The following is a 15312-nucleotide window of genomic DNA, read 5'->3' as shown; positions in this document are numbered from 1 at the left end:
ACAGTGGCGAAAACTGCATATGGGCATTTGAGATCTGGTGGGGGATTGTTAGGATTTATGGGCTAGGCCCAATTGAGAAATTCAATTAAATCCCAGGAAAATCTCAAAAGCCCATATATGTGTATGGCTAGGGAATGGTGGAACCAATAGTACCATATTGCTAGTCCAAGTGGAGTGGAACTAGTTTAAATATGGAGGCCACACTCACTCACCAAGTCATGGATGAGAGAAGAGAGTATGGAGAGCCACACGCTCGCTCGCCTGGCCTGGCCGAGGCGGGGTGAAGGGCGCATGACATGCGCATGAATGGTCCGCCGAAATCCGGCCTCTCGCCTTGCGGGGGCGCGGCTTCCTTTTGCTGTTTTAATTTTTTGGTTGCTTGACTGTTAAGTTCAGAATTCTAACCGATCGCTATAAAATCTAAATTGAACGTGAGATTTTCGCGAGCGGATCGGATCGAAGGTAGCTATCTATTCGCGGACTCGGTCCTATAAAAGGCGCCTGGCAGCCAGCCTCCAAATCATCCCAGTTTTCGCTTTCGCCTCTGTTCACAGCTGCGTCGCCTTCAGTTCTCTTCATCCGGACCGCCGACGTGCATCTGCGATCGGGAGAGCAGGTCTCCGGAACCCTTCGCCTTCGAGATCCTGCACCGAGAGAGGGCGAATAAGGTTTTTGGGAAGCGTCTTCACGCGACTGCTCATGATCTTCTGACGTCGTTGACCCCGCTACTTTGATGTCGTTGACCCTGCTGATTCCGGTCCGCGCCATCTATCAGTATGTCTGATCAGTACGCATTATCTGATTTAACTTTTTACTTCAGTTCTTCTGATTTGGTCATGATTTATATTCAGAATTTAATCTGGAAATTATCTAATTGGTCAACAAAATGCCCCGACTTTAAAGAACTGATAAGCTATCTTTCACATATCTCCTATCTTATCTTATATTTCGAACTTCTCTCTACAAATAATATTAACTAGTGTCATTTACAGTTCCGCGTCCCCTATTTTTCACACTCTACTAGAGATAGTTTAAGAGTGTTTGTATGCACTAGAGCTAATAGTTAGAGGGTGTTTAAATGCACAAGAGTTAATAGTTAGCTACTAAACTTAGTTGAATACATCCAATAGTCTAGCTAATAATTAAGCTATTAGCTATTTTTAGCAAAAGAACAAATAGTTAGCTATCTATTTATTAGCTAGTTAATTCCACTAGCAAATTTTTAGCTAACTAATGGTTAGATCAAGTGCATTCAAACACTCTCTTAGTTGGCTAAAAAATTGCTAGTGAAATTAGCTAGCTAAGAGCAACTCTAATAGTTCTCTAAGAAGTGTTTGCTGAGATCATGTTTAGCAAGTTGCAAAATAGCTATCGTGAGTAAAAAATAACTTAGTCTTCAATAGTTGCTCATATTTAGGGAATAGTTTGATTTTGAATCTAGCTTTGGCAGCCCCACCCTATCGGATCTGGCTGACGACAGGGGTTAAGAGTAGAGGATATCGAGGGCGAACAAGAAAAGACCGGTCGACATGACCTATGGAGGACCGATGGTCCAGTGACGCAACCTACGGGGCAATAATGGTCCGACGGTAAAAGAAAAACTTGTGTCACACATATTGGATCTAGCTACCTCACTGCGAAGTGGAAGAAAGAGCGTGTTATACCTGACTACCTCACTATGAAAGAGAGAGAAAATAATCACATGAGTGTGAAGAAATTAATGTCAACTGCATTTAGGAAGTTCATATCGAGTTGCCAAATATGGAGAGTAAATATGATATGATAGCAAGTAACTAAATTTAACAAGTCTATTTATAGAACGATGGGAGAAATATTTTTCTACTCACTTCTTAAATTTAAGATTTAGAGTTGTTTAGAGAAATATTAGAGTTGCTCTAACAAATAGCTAGCTAATCATTAACTAATTTACTAAAAATAACTAATAGTTATCTATTAGCTAGGATGTTTAGATGTCTCGAGCTAATTTTAGCCACTAACTATTAGCTCTAATACATTCAAACACCCTTAGGTCTATAATTACTAACTCCTCAAATGCTCGACTCTTTAGGACTTGAGAGCCATGTCAATAGCATGTCATATTTCATCCAACTCCAAAAAGGACTACTAGAACCATACTATCAGAACTAAACACTGATAGATATACGTTGACAGGTCGACAACAAATCAATCTCAACTAAAGGTCCGTTTAGTTGGACTATGAAAAAAGTTGTTATAAACTGTAAAATGTGAAAAAAAGCTGCAGTGAACTGTGAACTACTAAAAAGCTAAAAATTATTTGGTAGAAACAACTAAAAGCCACTAAAAATTCTTCCATATATATTTTTACAGTTGTATCAGAAATCCACTAAAAGCAAGTTCAAAGATATTTTCAGTTTTGCACAAAGTCATCTTTTAGAAAAAGCTACTTTCTAAATTCATACCTTTGTTTTTTCTTTTGGCTTTTAGTGGGCAAAAGTTAAAGCCAAACGCCAAACACACCCTAACTTGTTTAGTCCTACCTCTATAATGTTCTATTATCAGTTTCTTAACTACACAAAAATTCCTACTCCAAAAGACGAGAAATGTATCGTCAAAAAACAGCAGTATCCGAGTTACATGTGGGGTACCATACCCCTTTTCCCTCGTAAAGAAATCATACATTCTTTTGACATGCACCTGCACAGCTTTCTTTCCATCAACATAAAGATCCTTCTCAGATGGAGACCCAAAATATGAAGATTTTGATAATTCTGATTTGCATGGCCAAATTGTTCCTCTAAAGCTTTATTCTTTGTGTAAGCACTTTGTAATGGGCACTGAGAAATCCACGGGCAGTTCCAGATCTTCGCCAAAGTTTTGTTTCTGATAACGCCTGCCACCTTCCACCAATCATCCTACATGTATGTCATCAGTCCAATTGCAACAGACAACCTGATGATGCACAGTTCCTCGTGCAAACCCCAGCTTTAGGCTCATCCACCTCAAGGCCCCTCAAGAGCATAACTGCTGTGAACAATACTCATTCTAGTCAACCTCCATGCCATCGTTTGAGCCTCTTGGCATACATCTTACATGGACAATGGGCACATGCTCTTCACCCTCAACACTGTTTCTGCAGCTGCTTTCTCCCTTGGGGTAATCCAAAAACACTGCATCCTTGTACATCCAGTCCCCCTTCTCAAAAGAATATATGTCATCAAATGGTTCCCCACATAGTGCACAGATAATTTGCCTCTCGTCTGAAGGGACCATAAACTCACACACTTCTTCTGCAGAACCTAAATCTCCATCAGAAGCCTCAGTGCTGTCCTCAATTTCATGTGATCCATCAATGTAAATGTTCTTGCTAGGGTACCATCTTTTAGGTGCGATACCAGTATATATAGTCTCAGACTTCCTTTGCCCACAGCTTGATGTGTGCAAGCTCAGTTCTTCAAGCCTGAACCTATTGCCACATGTTTTACACTGATGGCTTTGGTCGTCGTCAAAGAGGCTGCTAATCACGTGCTCATGGTACTTGCGAAGTTTCTCTGGCTTGAACTCCAGGCCAATGAGGTCACTCATCTTAATTTCGATAGCTTTGGTTAATGAAGCGTTTGTTGGAGCAGATGAATCAGAATTAGATGACGCCTTACCAACTGAAGGTCTCAGAGCTAGCAAAGGCACAGCTGAAGCTGTGGCATCTTTAACATTCATGCTTGATGCTTTATTTGGCTGTGAAATGACAGCACTCGATGAATCATAGGCTGGAGAAGAGATTAATCCCTTTGCAACCAGGGAACTGAGAAGACTTGAGAGCGGCGCAGCTTTCTCCGCACTCTGTGTTGATGGAGGTGGTGGCAATGGTGGACGAGAAGTGTTTGGTGTATGTGCCTGCAAAGTGGTATTTTCACCAGCAGCATTTTGAAGTGATAAAGAAGCCACTGGAAGTGGTCCACTTGGACCAAGAGCCTGTGCATCACTGTGGTTATTTGGTTTGAACCCACTCTTTACGAGACTAGCCAACAAATTACTAGCACTTGTCAGATCTGAGCTTATGGGGGTGGAGTCACTGGGTAAAGAGACTTCTCCAAGTTCGATGGAAGGTCTGAACAATGATGGAGAATTTTCACGCGAAAAACTTGCCTGCAATTGATCAGATGGCTTAATATGCGACTTCGACTGTAAGATAGGGTACTTTTGTGTCTGCCGGGTTGCCTGTAGACTAGGTTGGCCCTGAGTAAATCCATCATTGTGAACCACAACATGAGAATCTTTAGCAAGTACCGGCAATGCTCTTTTGCTATATTCTTGAGGATTTTGGCGAGAAAGTGATCTGGAAGGATAAAAATCAGACTCGGCAGGATTTGGAGAACCCTGACGTGCAAAGGGTGCAGTAGATGAAGATGTGTCAGCTTGTGGAGGGGAAGATGACCAATATCTATGCTTCTGCTGCCCAAAAGCCTCAGTTGATCTTATTGGCATACCATTTGCAGTATCTAGGCTTGACCTTCCAGCATAGTTTCCTGATAACCCAACAGGTACAGATGAAGTGATACCTGCTGACATGGTGCCAGTATAAATGGTGGACCTCTCTGCTGGCTGAGTTGAAAACCTTGATATCCTAGGCTCCAACCCAATGTCTAGGAGTGTTTTTTCCTGGGACACCCAGAGAGGAGAACCTCGAGCTGCTGGGAACTGTTGTCCATCAGACCTAATTTCCTTATCAATTCTTGCTTCCACCTCACGCTTGCCAAGAAGGTACTCTTCCTGATCCTGAACAATTGAAAATACAAGTAGTATTATAATACTTTCCAACAAGAAAGAAAATTTCGAACCATGCATATTTAAAACATCTCTGGCATTATTATGTAGCAATAATTAGCATATCAATATTTACTCGATACTTAATATAATTGCATTTCAATCATTGAGTCACATACCATGTATTCTGAAATTCTTCTTTCTTGACCTGCTCCAAGTCCAAATCTTGACACGTTATCAAGTTTATGTGTGTTGGGATCTATACGTTCCACAGGTCCTGCATCTGCCCATTTAGCCCTTTGGAGGTTTGCAAACTTAGCATTGCCATCATCAGACATCCATTCTCCTTTTATTACATTATGGCTACCACCATATTCTGCTGCTTTAGAATGTACATCATCCCAGACATATTCTTCTTCCTCAGAGTGTTTCCAGCTTTTGTTGGATGAAGGCTTACCAACTCTATCGGCATTGATTGATGGAGTTGGAAGAAGTGCACTTTCCAAACGTACAGATCCTGATGGTCGAGCATCCTTGCTTGCATAAAAGTTGCTGCGTCTGTCAAATTGTTCTTCAGAAGACCCAACACCAGAGGCATAATAAGGCCCCCCAATTCCATCTTGAGCTTTAGGTTTTGAGCGAACTTGACCAGTTCCCACAACAGCCTGCTGCGAAATGTTGGAGAATCCAAGGCCTCCCACATCTCTAACTGCCTGTTTTTCATGAAGAGAATTGCTAGAAGGGTCCCTCTGAGTGCGTTGTATGTTCTGCATGTTACAGTTAAAAGTACAATAAAAAAATGTGAATGACACAAGGAGCAGTGACACTTTTCTGTCATTTTAAAAGAGATGTCAAAAGAGCCAAGATATAGCAGAGAACTTACAGGTCTAGCATTAGAAGCATCTAATCGTCTCCCCGCATTTCTATCAGTACCTAGCCTATTAGGCCTCTCAATATCACCGCCTGTATCAGCAATTACAGTTGTCTTAGCACCACTTCCAAGTATCCCCTGTCCGAAGTAAGGGAAAACAGCATCAGAAACAATCAAATGGGGTGCAAAAGAACAAAGTGGCAGCTACAATGCTACACATGGTACATATTTGTCCCAGGAGTCAAAAGAGTGAACAGGTGTATCAAGATAACTTGAGAAAAATTTTCTTGCCTTAGTTGGTTGATTGAGTTGTTGTCTCGCTTCCAAATATTTTGGATTTACATGTATGCTATTGGATGGGCGCGGGGATTGAGAATCAGTCCTTGATGGTGCAGCACTAGATGATCCATTGGCAGATGACTGAAAACCAAGTTCCTTCTCAATCATTTGGAGCGGAGGTAGAGGAAACACTCCTTTCCATGTTCCAAAAAGGTGCCTCATGCTATGATGTATAGAAGGATCAACTTGTTTATATGCCTTGCAGAACACCTAGCAAAAATGAAAAATACAACCAAAGAGAACTTAGTTATTGTAATGTCCAAGCTACATCCTCTCAATAAATAAATATTGTTTCCAGAGATTGGAACCGTCTCTATTCCCATATCAAGAAGATGTTACAGGATGAAATACTAACCTCTGGTAATCTTGCTGAGAAATGTTTAACATAATCTTTTCCAATATTTTTTACAATACTGTCAAGTAGATATAGTGATGGTAGTTTCTGTTCACTTGGAACCTACAAGGACAAGTAACCATCAAATAAAATAGATACACCCCCTCCAACATAGTGGATAACAATTGCATAACCCTATAATGGATTATAGTAAATGCAGAGCAACAAGAAAAACCAAATGCTGATATGCCTCGACAATGTGGATTCAAGACAAGAACACTGGCAGATATGATTTGACAACAGACCATATACAACGGTGTGTCTTACAATTCACATAGCTACATAGATGAGAAGGTTCAATGGTGTTTATTTGTCATTCCTTTTATCCAGTGACTAAGACTCAACCTTACTTCTAAAGCATCCAGTAATTTTTCCTTTTAAAATACAACCAAGGAAAAAAAATGAGCATAGATAACATGCCGTCTCAAACCGTGTATTGCAGCAAGGTTACACAAAGTAATACACAAACCAAGTCAACCAACGCTCAGCAGTTAGCCGGCTATCCAGGAGTGTAAGGAGAAGCCCAGTGCAGGCCGCGCTTGTGGTGGCATATATTATACTTCACAATATCCTGCCCTTTTATCAGTGCATCAATATATTTTTCATATGTACATGACGGTGTATCATAAACTTCAGTTTGTAGTAGAACTTTCTGAAACCTGGAACACATTGCCATTCAACTGATTGGGGTACACAAGTTGATAACTTTGTCACTGGTCAGCATGAGAACAGTATAGTAGTTACTGCAGCGTGAGGATGTAATCTGTGCACAAGTTTGTGGGGAGCGTAGGAATGAAATGCTTTTTGAAGCCTGGTTCGATAGTCAACCATAAGCTGATAATTATGATGTTTCCGTACCAGTGGTAACTGCTGTAGCCCTCTAATTAGTAGAGTGTGGTTCAAACCACAATGTTCATATTTGTTTTGCAGTGTCACAGGAGTATGGAATTTATAAACCCATGAACAATTGAACACTTGAGAATCGAAGTTGAGCGACAAACTTCACGTTTGAAATCATATAAACCATATATACAGCATCACAAAGTGGGAGCCTCCAGCACAGGGTCTGCCCTTTATATAGCATCACAAAGTGTGTTCCGTAGACACAAGAGAGCAAGAGGGAGAGAACAGATGGGGGGAGATTTCTCAGCAACGATAGGTAAATCAGCATTTGCTTTTGCATCTATTGTACGCAGAACAACTGGCTTCGCAACATCACAGCTATTGATCTTGATAGCTAGCATGGACACTAGTGTATACAATGTACAGCGGCCTGGTAATCCTACCGCACCACCGAGCACATGTGATATATCTAGCATAACAGACAGCCAGTGGGTGCTTGTCACTACTTGATGGCGCCTTAGAATTACTTTTACATGGTCAATTGAGAAAGAGGAGGGGAAGACGGCAGTTTGACGAGCGTAAGAGGAGTCAAAGACAAAGGTCACCTCGAGGATGTTGGCGCAGATGAGAGCGGCTATGGGCTTGGCGGCCTGAAGGTTCTCGCCGGCGATGATGGTGAGGTTGGTGATGATGGGCTTGGAGTTGAAGGTGAGCTCCCCGAGCGCGGTCCGGTACTGGCCGAGCAGCTCGTCGACCAGCGCTTGCTCGGCGGCGCTTGTGTTGCCATTGGAGGAGGCGGTGGCGGCGTAAGATCTGGGGTCCCGAGGCGGCGGCGCGAGGCGCGGCTTCTTGGCGCGGGGGTCGGGGCCCGCGGCGGATCTGCGGGCGGAAGCGGAGGCCTCCATGGGGACCGCGGAGGCGCGCATGAAGGGGGGATACTAGGTACTAGGGTTTCGGGCCCATGGGAGAGGGAGAGGGCGGGGGAGCTAGGGTTTGCAAGGCGAGGCGCGTAATCGAAGCGGCTGGCCTCTGAGGATCCGGGGGGAATGGATTGGGCGTCAGCGACGGCGAGGAGGCAGAAGCGGCGGCTTGGCTGGGACGGTAACGCGAGCCGTGAAACGACGAAGAGGACGCGCAGACCGAGACCATGGCACAGGCACACACACTGCTGGCTGCCCTTTTATCAAATGGACCCATGCTATTTGTGGAATTTGTTGCTGGTGTCTTGCGTGTGATGGTCGATTGTTGAGATATTTTTGCCTCATTTGGCAGTTCTGGAAATAAACTTAACACTATGTTTGGTTTCAATTAGTCCTAGAACTAAACTTTAGTCCCTACTTATTTAGTTCTAGAGACTAAACAGATTCTAAAGTCATTAAAAACAATGTCCAAAGACTCAAATGCCCTTGGAATACACTCACAACATTAGTTGTCCATACAAACATGCTCTCACAACCGAATACTACAGATGGAAGGTAAGTACAATAGGATAATTGTGGGCTTTTAGTCTCTTTTAGCACCTATGTGAAGGACTAAATACTAAATTATTTTAGTCCATATTTTAATCCTAGTGTTTGGCAAAAAAAGGACTAAGTGGGACTAAAAACTAGAGACTAATCCAAACACCCCCTTAGCCAAAAACATAAATTTGAGCACTTGACCCATCCCAAAATAAATGAAACCCTAGCTATATGATCTTTTTCTACTCTAGAAGTTCATAGACAGGCACAATCCACAAACAGTCATACTCCTAATCCTGGTCAAGCAGATTTATAGTTGTTTCTTATGCTGCTATATAATTAGATATTATTTATATAGATTTTAGCATAATCCTAGCTATACAGTTTTATTTTTGGAGTGTGTCTACATTATTAGAATTCAAATGGTGTGATGCTTAATTTTGGCACATGGTTTTATTTAAATGTGATGTTTAGTAGCTGATATTTTATACAGTTCATTTATATTTATTGAATGATGTTTAGCGTATATGATAGATGTCTAATGTTTGTGGGTACGCGATGACCCATACCCACACGGGTATGTGTAGGGGGGTAAATTCATACTCATTAGTGGATATGATTGATCCGACGGAGTTATTTTTTTGTCATGAGTATGTGTATAGGGTATTAATACCCGGTGGGTATGTACTCATTGTCATCTCGGCTCTAGCTTCTCTGGAGGAGCCAGAGCCGTTTTACATTTCATTTAGAAAAATAGTTTGTACATGTTTCTTTCAAATCAAATAATGTATGAAGAAAATGTAGGAGGAACCAATAAAAGTCATGTTTTTAGTGCTCTACAACTCCAGCTTTTGAAGGGCTCTCGACGAGAAGTATTTTTTGTGACCGTTTGATAGAGCTTCATGATGAGCGTGAGCTAAAGCCGCTCAAAGAGCCATACCAAAGGGTCTCTTCTATTTGGAGCAACTTCAACAGGCTAGGTAAAGAACTTTTACTTAGTAAAAAAAGAAAATCCCCATCCAAACAACTTCCAACAACATTTCCTTCATCCTCGCCATTGCATCTTGCTCGGCATCTTTGGCTAGCCCTCGAGGCTCGCCATCTCCTGGCCGATGCGCTCTCTCGCCCTCCTACTCCCTCTCGTGCCCTCTCGCTCTCGCACTCTCGACGTTTAGCTTGGCATGGATGGTGTCGGTGTCAAAGCTCTCGGGGACCGCGAACACCTTGAGGGCTTGTTCGGTTACACCAATTCAGAAGGGGATTGGAGGGGATTAAATCCCCTCCAATCTCCTTCTGGATTGGTGTAACCGAACATGCCCTGAGGAGTGAGGAAGCGAGCCCACCAGCTGTCGTTGACCTGGCGCATGTCTGTGACCTTCAGCCTGGGCATGTCGTCGGCCTAGCGCTCGCCGGTGACCTTCAGCTTCTGTCGGGTGTTGTACATGACATTTTTAGCTCCTCTTTACTGAACCCTGGATGGAAGAGACCCCGCTTTGTTCAGAAGACGTAGGCGCGACGACGTGGCAGTGGAAACTGTGACGCACGGCTGTTGCATGCATGATGTTGGGGTGGGTGGGGGTCGTGCTGATTATCACTTTTCAGTTTTTAGTACAGGAAGGGAGAGGAGGAATGGCTACGAGTTATGAGTTACGGCTGTGTAACCCATTTGCTTGAAGTACTTTGCAGAGTGTGGCGAAAAAGACATCGTTTGTGGACATATCTCAAATCAGGCAGCTGGTTAATACTGAATGCACACCCTCAAAAATCAGTATCAGTTATCCTGGCATCGAGTTGAGGCTACCTTCACCTTACAGCCGTCAAGTCTTGTCGTGACCGTAGCGATCACCTAGCATGCATCCCAGCTAAGACACCATCGATGAGGAAGCAACTTGTGATTGCCTGGACGTTCGAGGAAACATTCAACATGCATAAACGTTGAGTGTATGTTGGTAAGCCCATCTTCTCGCACAGTAGCACTTACATGAGCTGCTTCTTGAAGGACATCACCTTTTCCCTTTTAACCCTTTCGCTTCATGGTGAAATCTCTACATTGTATTAATGAACTCCATTTTACACCAAAGCCGCAATCTGTCCTTGTCCTACCATGAACACATTACTCCATGTGTTCCTCCATGGATAGTATGTCCGGATCACTGCAATTATTCATATTACTCATTTGTTCAGTTAGTTCATCCAAAACCTCATAGATTTCTGGAGCTAGAGGGTTCGACCTATCCCCAACCAGAAAAGGGGTAAACCCGTTACCAAGGTCGGCCCATGCTAACCCAGGTGCTTTCATGACACCCAGATCTCTCATCAGTTTTCTGACTGTTGCTAGCTCATTCCAGCAACCTGCAGCTGCATACATGTTAGCAATCAGAACGAAGTGCCCAGCGTTCTCTGTCTTCATCTCCAAGAGCCTTCTTGCTGACCTTTCACCAATTATTATGTTACCTTGCTCATGGCAAGCTCCTACTAATGCTGCAACCATTGTTGATGTCGGAGGGAAGGGAGTCTGGTTGAGCAATTCTTCCGCCTTTTCCAATAGTCCAGCACGTGCATATAGATCAACCATGCAAGAATAGTGCTCCATCTGGGGCTTTATACCATATGACTTCACCATCTTGTCAAAAAGCTCTTCCCCTTCACCCACAAGCCCAGAGTGGCTACAAGCAGAGAGTACAGTAACCATGATGATGGCATCTGGCATGATCCCACTGTCAATCATCTGTTTGAAAAAGCGCAGAGAAATAATTCCTTTTCCTTGCATTCCATATCCTGCTATCATTGAAGTGAAGGATATCATGTCAGGGTCATCCATAGTATCAAATACATTTTGAGCCACTGAAAGCCTCCCTGATTTTGAGTACATATCAATAAGAGAGTTCCACAGTAGACGATACCCTTTGAATCCTTGCTTAACAATGTGCGTGTGAAGCTCCCGCCCATGCTGCAGGTTAGCAACACGGGCACACAAGGCAAGGTAGGTGACCACAGTAACATAATTCGGTTGCACATCACCGCATACCACCATTTCACGGAAAAGTCTAGAAGCTGCTTCTGCATCATCCAATAATGCAAAACCAGCTATCGTTGTATTCCATGCTACTAGACCCGGGCATCTTATCATCTTGAACAGCATGAGAGCACGCTCCATATCGTTGCACCTGGCATACATTGTGATCACTGCATTGATCACACTGTCGATTTCGTGACATTGCATTCGGACTGCCAACCCATGTATCTCTTTCCCAAGCCTCAACCATCCTGCCCGTGAGCATGCGTTTGATCCAATCACCAAAGTCACAAAATCAATGCTCGCACCACCTCTCACCATATCCCGAATTAATCCAACTGCTGCCCTGTAATCATGCATCTGAATGTAACCGCCGGCGATCGTGTTCCATGTCACTGAGTTCATCTCCGCACCCTCAGCCTGCATTCGAAGAAATAGCTCTACTGCCTTTCTCCACTGTCCAGATGCAGCGTAGCCAGAGATCATCGAGTTCCACGACACCACATCCCTATGTTCCATTCCGTCGAACACCGTGCGCGCAGCCGCAAGGTCCCAACACTTGGCGTACATGGACACCAGTGCGTTCTGGAAAAACAGGTGCCCGTCCATGCCGGCGTCCACGGCGCGCACGTGCACCGCCCGCCCGAGAGCGAGGTTCCCGGTCTCGGCACAGGCACGGAGCACTTTGGGGTAAGTGAAGGCATCAGGGGGAACGGCATCCTTGTCGATCATCTCATGGTACGCGGCCAGCGCGTGGTGCGGGAGGCCGTGGTTGAGGCAGTTGGAGATGAGGACATTGTAGGGTTCGGGGCACGTGGAACCGGCGGCGAGGGAGGAGGCGGCGGGGAGGAGCGACGGGTGGTGTGAGTAGAAGGAGAGGAGGCGGGGCAGTAAGTGCGAGTAGCAGGAGAGGCCGAGGGACAGGGAGAGCCCGTGAAGCTGGAGGCCTATGCGGAGGTCGGAGCGGTGGAGTTGGAGGAGCGAGGCGATGGGGCGAAGGAGGAGTTGGGTGGCGGCGGCGGGCGGCAGCAGGTGGCGGAGTTGGGAGAAGGCAAGGAGCGGGGCGGGTAGGTGGTGGAGGGCGGCCGGGTCGGATAGGTAGGCGAAGAGTGAATGGACGGTGGCGGCAGGATTTGGCGGTGGTGGCCGTGGTAAAAGCGCCGCCGCGGCGGACATTACCGGACGAGGTCTCGAACTCCGTTGAACGAGTATCAAAGGTACAGTAATTCGTAAGCGATGAGCAATTCAAAGGAGAATATAGAACACGGAGACATTGACAATTTTTGTAGGTAGGTCTACAAACCATAGACATAGATGATCTTACTATTTATAAACACGGGATGATATAATAACAGGAAGCCAAATTGAGAATGACAAACTTACAAATTTCTCATAGAAAAAGGGGTGGACATAATACTTGTGGCTCGTAAGATCGCTCGACTGGTCAGTTTGGATCGACTCGACTTAGTTCGTTTAAATTTTGCGACGATCTAAGTTAGCATATTAGCTCGATTCGTTAATAAGCTAGCTCGAGCTCGATCGATCCGAGCCGAGTTGGCTCGATATCTAGCCTTAGATAAGGGTGAAAGAGAAATTGGGTTAACCATTCCTAATAATCGATTTTGGTGGTTGACGTACAACACAAACCATATGGACTAACTAGTTTGTCTAGATATCATTTATCTCAGGTGCATAAGGTTCAACATAAACCAAGAAAGAATTCCAGTTAGCGATTCAATCAAAAATTAGAGCAAGACTTAGAGTGTGCTGATTTTTTACGCATGTAATACCCACTTTGTAAGAAAAGTCTAAAAAGATAAATTTTATTTCTTTATATATATGGTTGTTATCTATATTTGTTATTTCATGTGAACACCACATATAACAAATAAATAAATGACAAAAGACATCAAAAAATACATGCATCATGCTGAGATTTTATTTTGTGCATTTCGTGACAACATAAAATAATGTGAAAGGAAATATATCAAATTCTCTAAAGGGGAATTCAAGAATTTGAGCAAGAGAAGAAAGAATACTAAACAAAGATAAAGAAAATAAATATAAAGAAATTAGTTAAACCTTCCTATTTGGGTTCAACTTGTACATTTAAAAATGAATATAAGTTCACAGATTAAAATTGAATTAAAAATTGAATTCTAGAAATTGAAAAGAGAAAGAAAAGGGAAAGAAAATATAAAAAAGAAAAAGAAAAAAATGGGGAAGCCACATACTGGGCCAATTGGTACTGCTCGGTCCACTCTCTTCACGTCTGTCGCGCGACCCAGCTCTCGTAAAACTGCGCCGATACCTGGCCCCCACTTGGCAGCTTCACGCGCTCGCTCTGTGTACCGCTGACGTGTGGGTCCCTCGACCACCGGTCGTCGTCTCCGCGAAAACGGCGCTGCGTGAACGGACCTCACCACTTCTTGCGCGAAGCTTCCGCCAGTTCCGCGCTTGCAGGGTCTTGGGCACCTGGCTATAAACTCGGCTGTCGCCTTACTCTGCCCTACGCTCCGAGTGTCTGCACCACATTGGAGCCATTTCTGTGCAGCTACCGATAGGGTAGAGGGAGAGGGCCCTTCGCCAAACACCATTGCCGCCGGCCTCAAAATCGCGCCACACATATCTCCAGCCCCGAAAAGCCCTGGGGGAAGGTCCGTACTGTGGTGCTGTGCCTTCTCGACGCATCCCGGTGGAAGATTCGCGATCGGTTGTGGGGGGATTTCCCGTCGGGCGCATCTGTCGTGCGTCCGCAGTTCATCGGTGCCTGGGACCCCTACTCTGCAATTCCTGGTACGTGATGCTCATACGTATTCACCTTGACCCACTGTACCATCTGCGCGTATTGGAACATAGAATCAGGTTTCAATTCACCTAACACCGGTGAGGGGCGCGACCGCAGGAAGAATCGCCGCCGTGGTGGATTTCGGCGGAGGTAGGAGACATGACCTGGTCCGTTGATCTATGGCGAACGGATAGGATTAGATCAAGGGTACCGGTTCGGCTAAATGATAGGCGCCGCTGGATCATGATCGTGTGCATGCGATGAGTGGACGACATTTTAAACCAGGGCCGTAGATTTCCCCTCTAAACGGTTCAGATTAGTGCGGCACGTATCCCTTCGCCTCAATCGGTCTACGCTGTTGATCTCGATCGAACGGTGTAAGACAGATCTGGGGTGCATAGAATATCCGCTGTTTATCTCAGATTCAACGTATAGATTTACTCACCGGTTTGTTTAAATTCTGATCTAATCCAGACCCTCGGCGTTGGATCTAGTGGCCAGGAACCGTGCATACCCCTTCGGTCGTGGCAGTTTTGCACATAAGACCCTCTATTTTAGGAAAACTAATCCGCCGTCCTAAGCGCCTGTGCTCTATGTCTGGGATGTCTTACACTGAGGCCCCTGCCTTTCTCAGATTTAATGTGCCCAGTCCAGAGCCTATTTAAATTGTATAAATGGATTAGAAATTGAGTATTTAATATGAAAATAAATGCTAGGAATTGTATAATTCATAGGAAATTCATATGAACTCCAAATTAACCCATTTCACTCTCTAAAATTTTGTAATATTATTCTCTATCACTTAGAGTCTCTGTTTTGACATGAAAACAGTAAGAAAAATAATTTCTCACTTAATCC

General features: G+C 44.3%; 2 protein-coding genes across 2 annotated transcripts; both read right to left on the bottom strand.

Moving 5' to 3' along the window:
* Positions 1–2310: 2310 nt before the first annotated feature.
* LOC103647268 (ENTH/VHS family protein) lies at positions 2311–8387 on the bottom strand. Its single transcript, XM_008671820.3, has 6 exons — positions 7796–8387; positions 6309–6410; positions 5906–6163; positions 5627–5752; positions 4923–5510; positions 2311–4755 (listed from the first exon to the last, which is right to left on the bottom strand). The coding sequence occupies exons 1-6, from the start codon at positions 8114–8116 to the stop codon at positions 3025–3027; spliced, it is 3126 nt and encodes a 1041-aa protein (XP_008670042.1). The 5' UTR covers positions 8117–8387; the 3' UTR covers positions 2311–3024.
* A 1910-nt stretch (positions 8388–10297) lies between these two features.
* On the bottom strand, positions 10298–12909 carry LOC103647267 (pentatricopeptide repeat-containing protein At1g71490). Its single transcript, XM_008671819.3, has 2 exons — positions 10632–12909; positions 10298–10549 (listed from the first exon to the last, which is right to left on the bottom strand). Exon 1 carries the CDS (start codon positions 12840–12842, stop codon positions 10764–10766), a length of 2079 nt encoding a protein of 692 aa, XP_008670041.1. The 5' UTR covers positions 12843–12909; the 3' UTR covers positions 10298–10549; positions 10632–10763.
* Between the last annotated feature and the right edge of the window lie 2403 nt (positions 12910–15312).

The sequence above is a fragment of the Zea mays genome, chromosome 2 (genome assembly GCF_902167145.1).
Source record: "Zea mays cultivar B73 chromosome 2, Zm-B73-REFERENCE-NAM-5.0, whole genome shotgun sequence".
Classification (NCBI taxonomy): Eukaryota; Viridiplantae; Streptophyta; class Magnoliopsida; order Poales; family Poaceae; genus Zea; species Zea mays.
The sequence above is the reverse complement of the archived record's forward strand: the minus strand, read 5'-3'. Positions and strand labels throughout refer to the sequence as shown.